General features: G+C 40.2%; 1 protein-coding gene across 3 annotated transcripts in view; it reads right to left on the bottom strand.

The window, feature by feature from the left end:
- Positions 1–16812, bottom strand: part of dcp1b (decapping mRNA 1B) — a 48891-nt gene that overhangs the window by 9188 nt on the left and 22891 nt on the right. For 2 of the 3 annotated variants that reach the window (XM_033037509.1, XM_033037511.1), the window contains 3 exons: positions 11114–11231; positions 8507–8647; positions 4792–5637 (listed from right to left, as the gene is read on the bottom strand). In XM_033037509.1, coding sequence (XP_032893400.1) covers positions 4792–5637; positions 8507–8647; positions 11114–11231 — 1105 coding nt within the window. Of the gene's footprint in view, positions 1–2475; positions 3018–4791; positions 5638–8506; positions 8648–11113; positions 11232–16812 lie in introns of those variants that run through there. The other variant, XM_033037510.1, reaches the window with a different exon arrangement.

The following is a 16812-nucleotide window of genomic DNA, read 5'->3' as shown; positions in this document are numbered from 1 at the left end:
AGATTCATGGCAGAATGACTAAAACAAAATAAAGAGGTAGAAGAACTATATGAGAGTAAATTAGCAAATAATATGAAAACATTACAAATGTTCACAGGTACATTAAGAGGGAGAGGTTAGCTGGTAAATTGATCCATTAGAGGATAAGACTGGGAAATTAAGAACGAGAAATAGAGAAATGGCAAAGATTTCAAATAATGATTCTGGTTTGGTCTTCATGGTAGAAGATACAAATATCCCAAATAACAATAGATAATGAAGGGAGGAAGGAACTTAAAAAATATCACCAAAACCTTCAGGGCTGGGCAAACTAATGTGGCTCAAGGCCAACCCACTGCAGAGAAAGTAGATGTGTTGATTGTAATATACTACACTACCTGAATTCATGTGAGGTCTCAGAGATTGCAAAATTGGAAATGTGACAATCCTATTCAGGAAAGCTGGGAGATAGAAAGCAAGAAACTACAAGCCCGATATTCAGGAGGTAACACTTGATATGTAGAAAATCCTAAAGTAATTAGGAAGCCAACAAGGTTTTGTGAAAGGGAAATCCTGTTTCACAAATTTGCTAGAGTTGAGGATAAATAAACTGAATAAAATAGAACAATTTGCATTTTGATTTTCAGAAGGAATTCAATTAGGGCCACATGAAAGGCTACTGCACAATCTAAGACTGCCTCATGTTCAGGGGCAAATTAGAATGTTAACTAGCGAACACGAAAGAGACCCAATTCCACCCTCCCTAAAATCAATTATTTAGGTAAAAACAATTAGTGGATACTGGGATGCTGTTGGAGACTCAACTATTTAACTATATTAATGGCTTGAATTAAGGGATCAATTCTTTCAGACAAATAACATTCCCATCACTAATTTAGAAATACTTCAACAATTCTAATGTCCGCATTGTCTGTGAAAACAATGGCAAAGACTTTATTTAACAATTTTTGACATTCCTTAATTTTCAATTATTCCGTGGCAAATTAAGACCCTCTTTTCCAGATTTCTTAGACAGTAACTTTATGCCAACCTTCATTTTTAAGTGTTCCTATTCAAACCAATCTCCCTTTCCAAGCACAGTACCCCAACTACAATATATCATTTTCACCAATCCAAGGCCTTATTCCCAAAAAGGTCCAAAGGTTATCAATCTGAAACAAGCCATTGTTACAGATATATGGTGTTCATTCTCAAACTGCATTTCGAATTCTAATATATTGGTACAGTGCTGCAGTTGGTGGAGTTACTGCCTCACAGCACCAGAGACCCGTGTTCCATCTTGACCTCGGGTGCTGTCTGTGTGTAATTTGCATGTCCTCCCTGTGACTGTGCGGGTTTCCTCTGGATGCTCCGGTTTTCTCCTACATCCCAAAGAAGTGCAGGGTTTTCGGTTAATTTATATTGTCTGCAGGGAGTGGATTACAAAGTGGGATATTATAGAACTAGTGAGAACAGGTGATCGATGATCAACGTGGTCTCGGTGGGCTGAATGACTTATTTCCATGCTGTATCTATAAAGTAAAGTATCATTTGCTCTAATCTGTGAATCAATTTCGTATTCTGATAAAACCGAGAGTTTTATTCCATCGATTTTAATTTTACCAATACCATTTTTGTAAAATATAGAACAATTCCCAAATCCTTCTGAAACTCCATTAATTAGAGACATTAACAGCAACCATATCATACTGCGGCGAGTATCAACAAGCAAATAAACTCCTACAGCTGATCAGTCTGAAGAAGGGTTTCGGCCCGAAACGTCACCTATTTCCTTCGCTCCATAGATGCTGCTGCACCCGCTGAGTTTCTCCAGCATTTTTGTGTACCTTCGTTCTTCCAGCATCTGCAGTTCCTTCTTGAACACAAACTCCTACAGCTACCTTGACTATACTTCTTATCATCCCATTTCATATTAGGATTCCATTCTGTTCTCTGCTACATCTCTTCTGATAAAGATGGAGTTAATGAAAGGGGAGTTGGTTTGCGTGATGGTCGGGGCTACGTCCATATTCCCTGCAATTTCTTGCAGTCTTGGATGGAGCTATTCCCAAACCTTAAAGCTATGCCCTTAAGTATTTGATTTTTTTTCCATCCTGGAAAAAAGGTTCTCTGTTTATCCCATCTATGCCTCTCATAATTGTATATAGTTCTATCAGGTCTACCCACAACCTCTGGTGTTCCAGAGAAAACCATCCAAGTATGTCCAACCACTCCTTGTAACTAATATCCCCTAATCCAGACATCATTCTAGTAAACCTCCGCAGCACCTTTTCCAAGGCTTCCATGTCCATGACCAGAACTACATGCAATTCTCCAAATGCGGCTTGACAAATTCGAGTCTGAAGAAGGGTTTCGGCCCGAAACATCGCCTATTTCCTTCGCTCCATAGATGCTGCTGCACCCGCTGAGTTTCCCCAGCAATTGTGTGTACCTTCCAAAAGTCCTATAAAGCTGCTTTCCCTGCGAGGCTGATTAGATCTGTATTCTTCCAATTTAGTATCCAATATTTCCACTCACAATGTAGTTTCCTCCACATTGGGGAAATTAAATGCGTATTGGATAATCATTTTGCCGAATACCTCCATTCAAATCACTGGATTTTATTTCTCCATTCCATTACAATTCTGGTCTTTCGGTCTTCAGACTGATGTACAATCAGCTCACGGGATATAAAAGGCTCAATGGGCTCAAGGAACAGCACCTCATCATTACAGCATTCAGGATTTTATTTCGCGATTTCAGTTGAGTAGCCATTTCAGCCTTCTGTCTCATTTCTTGCACTCACCTTTTTTAACCCTCTCCTTTCTCTTGGTATTTCAGATTTCATCCATCTCCTCCTACTTCATTTCCTCCATTTTTACCACCCTCTTTCAACCAGCATCAACGCTACTTTTGCCATTCAATTCTCCTGGTCTCACTGTGTCATAGACCTTCTTTTTGCTCATCGCCACTTTGAAACAACGTAAAACATGTTTCATTTCTAAATGATAATCAAGAAAGGTGCAAATGCTGGAAATCTGAAATAAACACAGAAAATATTGGAAACATCAGCAGATCAAGCAACATGTGTGGAAAAAGAAAACAGAGTTAACATTTCAGGTCAAAGACTCTCGATCTTCGATCTGAAATATGTTTTCTCGATGCTGCCTGACCTGTTGCATGTCTCAGTTTTCCCCAGATCTGATAAAGAGTCACCGACCCAAAATTTGATCCCCACTTTTCTCTAGATGGGTGGTGCCTGAGATGTTGAGTACTTTTACCAATTTTATTATTAATGAATACTGTCAACGTTTTCTCTTCAATGTACTGGTATTAAATCAGGTCTTTAAAAGACAATGTTATTTGAACAAATGCATGTTGGCATTTCTTAATTCAGATAAACTTTCTAATTTATTTGTCTGATTATCATTCCAAAACTTATGCCAACCTGTAAGTTAAATTGACAGACCCATTCATGCCAGGTTTATCTTTATAACCTTTTTGGAAAAAGCGTGTAACAATTACCATTCTCTAGTCCAGCATTTTTGTTGAAGTGTAGAACTACTGTAGAAGATTGTAGTCAACCTCCTTTCAATTGTACATCATCTTTCCCAGTAATATCAATTACAGGTTACTTTATCACTATCACGTTGTTGTATGCAAGATTTCATTTTGAACAAATTAGCTACAACTTATCACAACTGTGAGTGAAGGTCAAAACTTGTCATTAGCTTGTATGGTTTTGTATGCGTGAGGTCTTGTCTCCCTCTAGCTCGTGCATATATTATTACTTCAATTTTTCTTCACACTTTTAAAAAACATCACTTAGTTATTCTAGGTCGATGTAGTTTCAACGATTCTGGTAAAACATTTGTTTAATGTTTCACAGCACAATATATAATTTAGAGTCATACAGTGTGGAAACAGGCCCTTCGGCCCAACTTGCCCACACCGGCAAACATGTCCCAGCTACACTAATCCCACCTGCCCGCATTTGGTCTATATCCCTCCAAATCTGTCCTTTCCATGTATCTCTCTAATTGTTTCTTAAATGTTGGGATAGTCCCTGCCTCAATGACCTCCTTTGGCAGCTTGTTCCATGCACCCACCGCCCTTTGTGTGAATAAGCTACCACTCAGATTCCTATTAAATCTTTCACCCTTCACCTTAAACTTATGCCCTCTGGTCCTCGATTCACATACTCTGGGCAAGAGTATGTCTGTGGATCTACTGTGATCAATACCTCGCATGATATTATACACTTCTATAAGATCATCCCTCATCCTCCTGCGCTCCAAGGAATAGAGTCCCAACCTACTCAACCTCTCCCTATAGCTCAGACCCTCTCGTACTGGCAACAGCCTCGTAAATCTTCTATGTATCCTTTCCAGCTTGACGACATCTTTCCTATTACATGGTGCCCAGAACTGAACACACATTCTAAATGCAGCCTCACCAACATCTTATACAACTGCAATATGACCCAACTCAATGCTCTGACTCATGAAGATCAATGTGCCAAAAGCCTTTTTGATCATCCGATCTACCTGCACCTTCAAGGAACTATGCACCTGCACCCCTAGATCCCTCTGCTCTATAACACTCCCCAGAGCCCTACCATTCACTGTGTAGATCGTACCCATGTTAGACTTCCCAAAATGCTACACCCCTTCATTTCTCTGTATTAAATCCCATCAACCATTCATTCCTCGGTCCACCTGGTCAATCGATCAAGATCTTGTTGTAATCTTTCACAACCATTTTCACCATACAACCACCTTCACTATTTCCTTCCAATTAGTGTTTCCTTACCTGAAAAAGATTGTGATTCTCTGAAAAAACGGTACTTTCTGTTTGAGAATCAAACTGTTTCAAAGAGCATTTAGGAAGGTTGAGCATAGGTAGTTGCTGAGCAGAAAATCTAGCTGCTAGAGTCAATTTCCCAGCATGATGGTGTTCTTCCTGTTGGACTACCTGCAGCTTCTGAAGTAACTCACGAGGAGATATGATACCAGAGGCCTGACCACTACAGCTGTTTAATGCAGATGTTCTCTTGGTTTGTTCCGATGTCAATACTTTAGATTGTACTTGGAGGCTGGAGGTGTGATGGGTCGGATGTCGAAGAGGAATAGGCTGTGTTCGAGATCCATTCTGAGGCTCGCATAATAACATTTCTGACTGTTTTGTAGCAGGGCATGATGAAGGAACTTGTCTCTGGGTACCGTGCAGCTTTTGAAATAAATGACAAGTTCCCGTGGAGAATAAAGGACCTGCTTCATTTAAAGAGTTTTGCTGTGAGAAAACATTTCCTATCAAAGGGTGTGGTTGGAATGGACTTATTAATGGTTCTTCCACACTTTTTACAGTTTGATTTTCACAGAGACAATTTTCTGGCAACTCTGACACGGGTTGAAGATCAGTCCCACGACTCATCAGTTTCTGAACAGCCGGACAAAATTGTTTTTTAACAGATTGTGAAATGTCATGTTTCGGCAGTCTCCGAGGCTCCTCATAAGACAGAGAACGCACCACAGCTGGTCGATTGGAAACTTTATTCTTTGATTCCTGTATATCAATTGAAATATCCTTTGAAGAAGATTGTTCTTGTGCACCAGATGGAGCCACCAAATTCAACTGATTAGCTCCCACTTCTGTAATCTTAAATAAAGAAACATGTGATTAACAAAATAAATAAATATTGTTTTTTTTGTTTTTTTTTTAAAAAGGTAGAATGAGCAAAAATACTTATGGACACTGGTATTATGAGATAAATGATGATGAAATGCTTCAATGGAATAACTAAATCTCTACAACTTCTGACAATGTCAAGATATAACCACCTGGTAATTAGGGGAGCAGGAATTTAAATGCCATAAAATGCCTGAAAATGTTCAATAAGCACAACAGTCAGTTTTGGATGAAGTGCATCTTTAAAGTTGATAATGAGCTGGCAAGATCTTATCTTCTGGAAATCCTTCAATTATTTTTTTTTCACCCTCTCACTATCTCTCCTTTCGTAAGGAGTTCCTAACCTTCATTAAGCTGTTATCTGTCCCAATGTCTCCTTAAGAAGCTCAGTGTCAAATTGTCTGCTGATCGTGTTTCTTTAGGACATTTTAAAGCTACATCAGTGCCAATTATTGTTGGAGTCTTAAATGTATACAAGAATGCTCTTAAAAGACTTTGATAAATTGCCAAGGACAGATAATGAAAATTAACTTTGAAGATAATGTATTTGTGTGGATTGAGGATTGATTATCAAAGAGCAAATAGGGAGTAGGAATAATTGGGATCTTTTATGATTGGGAGCTATTGACTTCTTGGATGGCACAGAGATCAGAGTATTCACAATCCATATCAATGACTTAGGTGAATGGGATCAAGTGCTATGGGCCATCTAGACACCCAACAGATCCACCTATAAATTAACTTCCTTTTATTAAAATAATCTTATTTACACAAGTAGCAAAACATTTTTATTTCCAATTAACCAAATGGAAACTATGGACATCTCTTATGGTTTGGAGCTGGAATGTGAAATAGTCCTTTTATGCTTCATTACTGAATGCATCAAGGACTCTCAGACCAACAGTGCATATTTTGTTTAATTAATTGTTTAATATCCAATATATTATGCAGGATATACCAATTAAATCTGACTGCAGAATGATTAATTTGATTTGAAGAATAGGAACTAAGTGTGCAAATGTAAAATATTTATTTAACAGGTAAGATAACCTCAGAATTAGCATGAAGCAAACACGTTATATATCAATTTGAAAACAAAATACAATTTTTTTAAATCACTTAATGTTCTATAAATCATATATACAGATAATATGAATTATGGAAATTTGCAGAAGGATGCTAATAGGATAAGTACAGAAATAAAGAAAGACTTGGAGGAAAAGGGTATTACTGCAGAGGAAGGCAAGACACAAAAAGAGATTATCAGCGGTATCGTGGTAATAAGAAACATTAAAGAAGCAAACAAACACCAAACTCAATTTGATAACAAGTCAAATTCAATTCACATTTATTGTCACGTGCACCAATTAAGGTACAGTGATATAACAAGTAATATCTATTGTGAATATTCTTCCAGATCCTTTTTTAGTTATTAAGTTAGTATCATCCCTCCCCAGAGACAAGGAAGACAGAATTAATCAGCTTGATATAAATGAAATAAGGAATTTAGACGGTCAAACAGGACTCAAAAATTAATCCCAGGGATAAATGCCAGATTTCCCGAATGTTGAAAAAGACTGGCAACAAGGCACAGATAATTATTATGAAAAGATAATATCTGGTCATTCAGGAGCTAACAACTAAGTGTAAACAAAGTAACAATGTAGTCATACGTAGAAAAGGTGACACAATAATTGGACAAATCACACTTATTTCAATTCTGGGTAAACGTGTGGAATTAATGATCCAGAATAAATAAGTACAGCTTTGCAAATAGCATTTAACGTGGAGTTGGTGGGGAAGAGAATGTTATGTGATCGATCTTAACAACTTCTCAATCCATGGGATAAAGTTTCAGAAACAGTGGAGGAGACAAACATATCGTCCATTTCAAAAATAACCAGTTTCTTATATATTCAGTGTGTAGGAAGGAACTGCAGATGCTGGTTTAAACCGAAGATAAGACACAAAAAGCTGGAGTAACTCAGCGGGTCAGACAGCATCTCTGGAGAAAAGGAATAGATGAGACTTATCTTTCGAACAATCTATATCTCTTGTGTCCCTTTCCCGACTCTCAGTCCGAAGGTCTCGACCCGAAATATCACCTATTCCTTTTCTCCAGAGATGCTGTCTGATCCCGCTGAGTTACTCCAGCTTTTTGTGTGCATCTTCGGTTTAAACCAGCATCTGCAGTTCCTTCCTACACACTGAATTCATAAGAAACAGGTTGTCCACTCCATATAGTACTTATCTACTCCTTTTAACAAATATATAGGAATTTAGAAGGGAATACACACTGAAATGCAGTTGTGGAAGATCTTGCACAGGCATTTTGAGAGAATGTGGTGTACACATAGGAGGCTTATAAATGAAGAAAGGCAGTGGATGAGTTTTAACAGAAACTGGCTGAAACCGAGCCAAATTGCGCTAGATTTATCATATGCAATTCCCGTCCACTTGGCCTCCAGATTCGGAGAGCTTGTAGCTGACTTGCTACATACCTAGGTGGCATCTGACAGCTTGTTCATGGAAGTCCTGATAAGAGGCACTCATGGCAACGGAGTGGAATGATAGATGCATACAGAGGGCCTGGTCGGAAATTTATTAAAGACTAGCATTTCCCTTTGAGATTGTTAATCAAAGTCAACATTGACATAAAGTGGGATATTTTCTTACAGATAACCTCAATGAAATAAAAATGGTGGAAAAAAAAAATGTTTATGAAAGGTGTTCAATATTTTTCACAAGCAACTAAAATTAATGTTAGTACAAAATGACATTCTCTTACAAATTTTACGAGCAGTGTTAAGGTGTCACTGATTAATTTTCAATCAAATACCTCGTCTTGTTTCTGTAATTGATGATAATGGATATCTGTTCCAACATCAGTTAATTTAATGGGAATAGGTTTGATCAGGTTTGAATTGTCAGGAACCAGACTGGAACTAGTTATTTGTTTTGGCTCAGTGGATTGTTTGACCTGTAACAAAAATTAAAGACACAGAACTTGAATGATTGTTATCAGGTATCTTAACATATATCATCAGATGAAAATTTGGTTAAGTAGGTCATAAACGAGGGGGGTCATAGATTTAAGGTCATTGGCATTATGATAAAAAGGGAGATGAGGACTTATCTTTTCACCCCTTAGTGGTAGTAGGTTCCTGGCACTCATTGCATGAAAATATGGTAAAGGCAGAAACAGATACTTAAATTTTAAAGTCCACCTGAAGAGCAGTGATCTGCAGAAATATAGATCCAGTACAGTACAAAGAAAGTGCACTGACACACAACCATGCAAATGGCCTATTTCCACGTCATAGATTTTCTATGATTCAGTGATATAAAAATTAAGAAGAATCCAGGAAGATAACCATGACAGAAACATATGAAATTAAAATATCAAATGTTAACCAGTTCTTTCCCTACCTGAATTATTTACATTTTTTGGAAATTCTTCAAAGGCAGTTGAGAATGACTTGCTTTCACTGTTTTTGAGTGCAGAATGTCTATTACATATTGTTTTAACAAGGGGTGGCAGTTGCACGTTAGTTACTATTTCACTTTGACAGGGAAAGTTCTTGGTTCAATGTCGAGGAGGTCAATTTAATTGGAGACGTAGCACACACACAAATGTGGACACACACTTTCTCTCCAATGTTTCCTCCATCCCCCCAGAGGCACATTCCTGGTTATCTATGCTGTGGATAGTTACATATATACAAGGACTACGATTACAGCTCTGTGACTTTTTTAGGGAGCTTGAGATACAGAGGTACAATGAGTTTAAAGGAAATGTGAAAGACAGGAACCCTGCGAGGAGAAGACAATATAGAGGTGGAAGATCAGGAGCCCCATCAGTTTAAGGTCACTGTACGTGCAGAATGATGATGCTGACCAAATAAGATGCTCCTGCTCTTGCAGGATTTAAACTGAACAACACCCAGCACACATTTAGTTTAGAGATACACCTGGGAAACAGGGCCTTTGGCCCATTGGGTCCACACCGCCCAGCAACCCCCCCCCCCCGCCCCCCCCCCCCCCCCCGCATATTAACACAATCTTACACACACTAGGGACACTTTTTACATTTACTAAGCCAATTTACCTACATACCTGTACGTCTTTGGAGTGTGGGATGAAGATCTCGGAGAAAACCCACGCAGGTCACAGGGAAAACGTACAAACTCCGTACAGACAATAATCGTGATCGAACCCGGGCCTCCGGCGCTGCAAGCACTGTATGGCAACAACTCTACCGCTGCGCCACCATGCCGCCCGGTAACTGATGGGACATCTATACAGCTTATCCTTTCTACATGCTTCTACTGTCTTAAGATTTCCCAACTTAAGTTATACAACAACATTTTGTGGGACTTCTGCTTGTATCATTATTATTCCCACATTTCTTACACTTCCTTTTATGTAATGGAGAGGAATTGGTTATCCGTGGTTAAAATGATGCAAAACCTGGGAAAAGCCGGGCGAAGGTTGCAGTGAAGGGAGAGAATGCACAATTGCAGATTCAGAGGAACAGAGAACTTGGCAGGGTCGGGAGTCAGATAAGAAATCAATGATGCAAACAATCTTGCTGAATACTGTGGTAGGGACTATGGAGCAAATGGGATGAATACATAATTTGCGACAGGGTGGCCACTTCAGGTTCACAATTATTTGACTGGCAGAAAATATACTTCATCCCACACTAAATGCCAGGAATATGATGTCACCAGGGGGGCAGTTATTGTGTCACCAGGGGCAAGAATGACCTAAACAGGCCAAAGTGGCTTGATGATAGATGGGAAAAGAAAGCACTGCCAGAAAGCCTATGCCCTGCGATTGGATATGTAAGAATAGCAACAAGGAAGGCCATTCCTACTCAGATGAAAAACTGAACAGAAGAATATTGCAATTGTCTGCGAAAAATATGGGATCAAGAAAGTCTTAAACTGCTATATTAAATACGTAAGCTAATATATTAATTCATGAACTGGACACTTATGATAGCATGATAAAAGTTAGGCTCCTGGTGATAATGTACAACTAAGCTGGGCATTCTTGCTTCTAAACGAGATAGTGCAATCTTAACTGATGTCCCTGGTGCCAGAAGTGGGATAAGTTATCGCTCATTAAGCCGACATTAATAGTCTAGGTTAGCACTGTTTAGCTTTACAAATTTAGACTCCTATTATGCCTGACCAGTAATTGCTTAGTCAAGCTTAATGCATGGCACACAGAGGACAAGTCTGTTGTGGAATATATATCTCGAGCTTATGGGCTATTTTTTGTTTTACTCACTGATGCACTGAATGGGAAAGATGTATGACTGCAGCATGAAAAACATAACAATCACCTCACTCCAATTCCATGCATAACCTATTACAAATAGTCTTGAGCATTGCCTCCTTATTTTACTTGGATCTGATTGAATACTAATCACACTCACCTTGTTATATTCGTGTTCAGCTTTGAACAACATCTGTACAATATCAACTGCTTTGCTATCACCACAGTTTGGTGATTCAACTCCCTGTTGGGCTTTCAACTGCTCCAGCTGAGTTAAACTGTTAAGATGAGGAAACATGAAACTTGAAATAAAAGAATTTAACATGATGGTGTACATTCATTTTCACGAATTGACATCATATTCTTTGATATCACTTCTGATCCTGGTTCCAACCTGCATCAATGACAAAATACGTTAATTTGTTCTTAGCTTGTGGACAAGAAAGCATCCAAATTAGCTGATTGTTAGCTTAGTTTAGTTTACAGATACATTATGGAAACAGGCCCTTTGGCCCACCGAGTTCACACTGACCATCGATCACCCATTTACGCACTAGTGCTGCTGACTCCCGACAAACTAGGGGCAATTTACAAATGCTAATTAACCTGTAAGCCCACACATCTTTCAGAAAACTCCTGAGATCTCTGGCACGGTGAGGCGGCAGCTTTACCAGCAGTGATGTATTTCAAGGAATATACCATTTCAACAAGTTTATTAGATATGGATAAAAATATTATTTTGATAATAGATTTTCCTGAAAAACCAGACTCATGTACACTTGGTCACCGTGATGTACAATAAAAAAATACCAAACCACATGGGCAGCCACACTATAATAATAATAATAAATTTTATTTAATGGGCGCCTTTCAAACATCTCAAGGACACCTTACATAGTATATCGGAATAACATATAATCGGAATATAACAATAAGGACATCACAGAGACACAAATTAAAAACAGGATTCAATCCAAAAACAGAAAATCAAAAACACAGTGTGAAGAGGGAGCAGCGGCAACCAAATCGCGCCAGCGTCCACTCTCCCTTCACGGCAGCCATCTTGGACACAGACCTACAGGACTACAATTAGACAAAAAAAAAATCATCCCCCCACAGTGGATAGCACTGTGGAGGAAGGCACAATGTCCAGTCCCCACCCCATGTTCACCCCAAAGTCAGGCCTATTGGGGCCACCGCAGTTGCCTCTACGGAGGCCCGATGTCCCTGGCCGTTCTCACCGGGTGGTCTTGCCCCGGCGTCGGGAGAGTCCTTTCGGCGGCTGGGCCACTTGGAACGGCCGCTTCTTGGTTGGAGCCCGCGGCTGCCGAAGCCGACAAGGCCGCGCCGGTTTGGAGCTCCCAGGCTCCCGTTGTTGAAGTCGGCACATGTTACTCATGCAAGTTCCTTGAACAATGAATTGCAAGCAGCAAGCAGCATAAAAAGGCACCTTGAAACACTGCTTCACAGGTTTCTGCATTTATTTGGTGCAAAGCCCCCAACAGTAACATTCTATTGTGAAAAAGACCCAAAGATTATATGCAATAAAACTACTCTTGCATTCTAATTAATGGAAGCATGCTTACCATTATTTTCAGCAGTAAACAAAAATGTTATTCTGAGCCCTAACTCCAACTGAGAGAAACTTAATATTAAATACGGCTTTCTATTTACAAAGCTTGTTGAGTGAATTCAGAACATATTTAAACAGAAACCATATTCACTTTGCAAATAATAGAAATTTGACCCAGTTTTTTTTGTTTTTTTTAAAATTGAAGAAATAATCATTATTTCAAACAGATTTGAATTTTCTTCTTTTGGATGTTGCACAGTATATTATAATACATTTCCCAGTGAATCAAGTAAGTTTGAAGGGAACATAAGAACCAAGGGTGTAGGAAAGAACTACAGATGCTGGTTTAAATTGAAGGTAGACGCAAAATGCTGGAGTAATTCAGCGGGACAAGCTGAAGAAGGGTCTCGATCTGAAATGTCACCCATTCCTTCACTCCAGAGATGCTGCCTGTCCCGCTGAGTTACTCCAGCATTTTGTGCCTACCATAAAAACCAAGGGTCCAGTGTGTGGAAACAGACAGTGGGAGTTGGGCTCTGGTGAGTGGAAAGGAAGCATAGAAACCAGGGCCCACTGACAAGAGAGGGATACAAGAGCCATGACAATGGAGAGATAAAAGGAGAAACAGCAAACATTACCCAGTAAGTGAGATGCTGACTCATTGGGATTTAAGAATCGTTAGTACATTATGGGAATTTTACCATGCAGATATGTCCAGGCCTCTGCAACAAAATGTTCAGCCTATAATGTGTTATATCCCTCTCTTGTTTCCCCATAACATTTTCACTAAGTGCAGAAACAATCAGTCCTTGATCTTAACAATCTGGAATGGTACTTCAGTTTATGGAAAACAAATCATTACTTCTCGACAAAAAGATATTTTCAATCAGGATCTGAACAGATTTGGGGTAATTAAAGCACAAATATGAAAAAACATGAATCCACAAAATAAGCATTCTTCTTAGCTCCCGATAAACTTCATTAGGTACGTCTATTATCATAAGTAATAAAAACCTTCAATATAATCAATGAACATTCACATACTGGCTCAATGGAAATGTACTAATTGATGGTAGACAAAAGTGCTGGAGAAACTCAGCGGGTGCAGCAGCATCTATGGAGCAAAGGAAATAGGCAACGTTTCGGGCTGAAACCCTTCTTCAGAGTGATGATCAGACTACTATTTGATCTTGGACAAATACTCTGTTGGAAGCAGTTTAAAAATGGTTTATTTAACTATTATCTGGTCTTATTCAAATTATTTAACTATTATCTGGTCTTATCCAACCTAAGGTAATATTCAAAATGCTATGTTTCTATTTCCTGGAGTGTAGACAAGTCCAAGGGATTTGCGTGAAATGTAATAGACCATGAAGAGGCTCCGCATGATGGATGTAGGGACAATGCCTATTGTTGTGGGAGAACCTAAACCAGGGGCCAATAGTTAAAAATAAGGGGTCACTCATTTAAGACAGAAATGTGCCTGTATCTCTAAGTGCCATCAATCTTTGGAACTCTCTTTGTCAAAGAGAAATGGAAGCAGATGCTTTGAATATTTTACAATCAAAGTGGATAGATACTTGGTAAATGAGTACACAAAAGCTTGTTGTGGTAGCGGGGATCTGCAGGAAGGTGATAAAGGGAACCATTAGCAGAGTGGTGAACCGCAGATAGAACCAGCACCAGATGGGAGAGGAGAGAGCTTGTGGATAAAAGGAACAAGATGGCAATTGCATGGAACCGGGAGGTGGAGGGAAGCAAAAATTAGGGTATGGTAAATGGGACCAAAATGTGAGGAGGGGAGATGGTTAAGAAGGAGGGGGTGAAGGGAAAGAACACATTGTAAGTAAGGATTACCTGATATTGGACATTTCAATGTTCATACCATTGGATATGGACTACCCAGGCAGTCTATGAGGCGTTATACCTTTAGTTTTCCTTGTGCATCAACCTAATCACAGAGAAGGTGCGCAGGAATCCGATGGTCTAGGTCCCTGGAATTTGGGGAAAGAGGTGTAAGAGCAAGTGTTCTATTTCCTCAGATATTAGTGCTCTTGCAATCTGAAGAAGTGGAAGACCTGTCCAGGGACCCAGCCATCCAGGGACCCAAGCAGTCCTTCCAGTTGTGGCAAAGATTCATGTGCCCATGTGAGTGCCTAGTCCACACTTTTGATTTATAGGAAGTGCGAGAAGGTAATGAAGGAATTGTTCAGGGTAAGCGCGAGTTCAGCCAGGAGGAATGTTGGAGGGCATGCGAGAAGTCCTGAATGTAGGTGAGATGGGATTGGGCAAGGGAAGTCAGGATAGAGTCAAGTTATGAGGAGATGAGTTAAATAGGTCATGGGAAGACCGAAGAAGGGTCTAGTCCGAAACGTCACTCATTCCTTCTGTTCAGAGATGCTGCCTGTCTCGCTGAGTTACTCCAGCATTTTGTGTCTATCTTCGACAGATATAAGGGTCCTACCAGGACTGTTTGTGAATCTTCTGCTTGTGGATCAGGGGTTAAGAGATAGAAGTGAAAGTGCAGGGTTGGGACACTATCAGTTTGCAGGCTGCAGATTGGGGATTTCCTGATGTGATAACATCTGTGATAATGTGCCAGGTGGTGGCCATTTGTCGGTAGAGTCATCCCCCAAGGGTAAGTATGAGATATCCAAAAGCTGTTATGTAGCCTCTGCGATATAACAATCAGTTTACCAGAACACAACGGCATCGCCCTCGTCTGCAGGTTTGTTGATTGGGTTAGGATCGGTTGGAAACGAATGTAGTGTTGCACGTCTGGATGAGGCGAGGTTGGAGTTAGCGGACGGTAGTGGAGAAATCGGGATGGTTGATGTTGCAGCAGCAATTGGAGATGAAGACATCAAGAGAGTGTAAAAATAGAAGAGAAAGGGGGACGTTGGAGATGCAGGAAGGGCATAACAGTAGAGTAACCTTTACCTCTGTGTTACTCCCGTTTACTCCCGCGTTCTGGCACCGGCAGCCTACGTGTCCCAGTTTATCACCCTTCTAGCTGCCTCCACCTTCACTTTCCCTCCCCTCACCTCATCTACCTGCCATCCTTCACGCCTCCTATGTCCATCACTTCCTATTGGCTCCTCTCACCGTCTCTTCTTTATATTGGCTTTCTTCTCTGTCCTGATGCAGGCTTTCAACATGAAATGTCAACGGTTCCTTCACCCGACCCACAACCCCCCCCCTCCCCCCCTATTGCTGCTTGATCTGATGAATTCCCCCAGCAGATTAACTGTTGCTCCAGATTCCAGCATCTGTAGCTTCTTATGTCATTGTGAATGAGGTAGATTAGAATCAAATAAGGTGTCACAGTCTATCCCTATTATTACGGGCCTCTTCCTGCAGATTTCAGTATGGCGGTGGTTTGCGGGTGGCATGCAGCAGAGCAGAAAGGTAACGAGCAGTAAAAAAAACTCTTGAAGAGTGTTGCATTGGACACAGGTTTGCAGCGGCTGCAACAAAACGAGGCCCCGGGGTGTTGGACACAGGCGCAGTCATTGCTCCTCTGTCACCCTGGTTCCTTGTTAACCTGGTAATGGCACAAGGCTCCCCCGTTGCACTGCCCCACATTATTATCAGGTTACGCAATGAGCTGAGGCAACGTGGCTTTTCCGGTTGCGGACCTGAGAGAGAGAGAGAGAGAGCAGCAGGAAGACGGCGTGAGTACCGGGCCCCATCCCTGGTACGTCACCACTGGGCCTTGGAGGCTCTGGGGCTACCTGGCTTGTGAATTCCTTCTGGTTTACCCTCCCCCTGGCACCAGGCTTCTTCCCACCGAGCCTTGGGTTAAAGTAGTTCATTTTTATCCACCTTGTCGGTTATAGAAATAGATTATGGCGGATAATCGGCAATGACGGACAACATTCCTCTCCGTTATAACGAGGGTTTACAGTACTTACTTTCTAAGTAACAATGAATTTACAGTTACAAAAATTCCACTTAAATCTTCCAATCATTACTCCTGTCCCTTCAGTAATCATTTTTGTGGATATAACGTTCCACGCCATCATCCATGTGAGGGTCAGTCTGAGTTCGAGTTTTGACATTTATTATCTGGTTGCCCATTAGATTTATAATCAGCAGCTAAGACCATTTTGGTTTTGGTGCATTAAATTATTTAGAATTACATCCACCAAAAGTGATTACTGAAGGGACAAGAAATTACATTTATGCAGCACTTTCCATTATCACCAGGCATCACAAAATGTCTTAGTCAATTAAATACTTTTAAATTACACTCACATTTGTAAAGTTGAAAACACTTGTGCAAA

This window comes from Amblyraja radiata, chromosome 19 (genome assembly GCF_010909765.2).
Source record: "Amblyraja radiata isolate CabotCenter1 chromosome 19, sAmbRad1.1.pri, whole genome shotgun sequence".
NCBI lineage: Eukaryota > Metazoa > Chordata > Chondrichthyes > Rajiformes > Rajidae > Amblyraja > Amblyraja radiata.
Note: the sequence above shows the minus strand (reverse complement) of the source record. Positions and strands in the feature narration are given on the sequence as shown.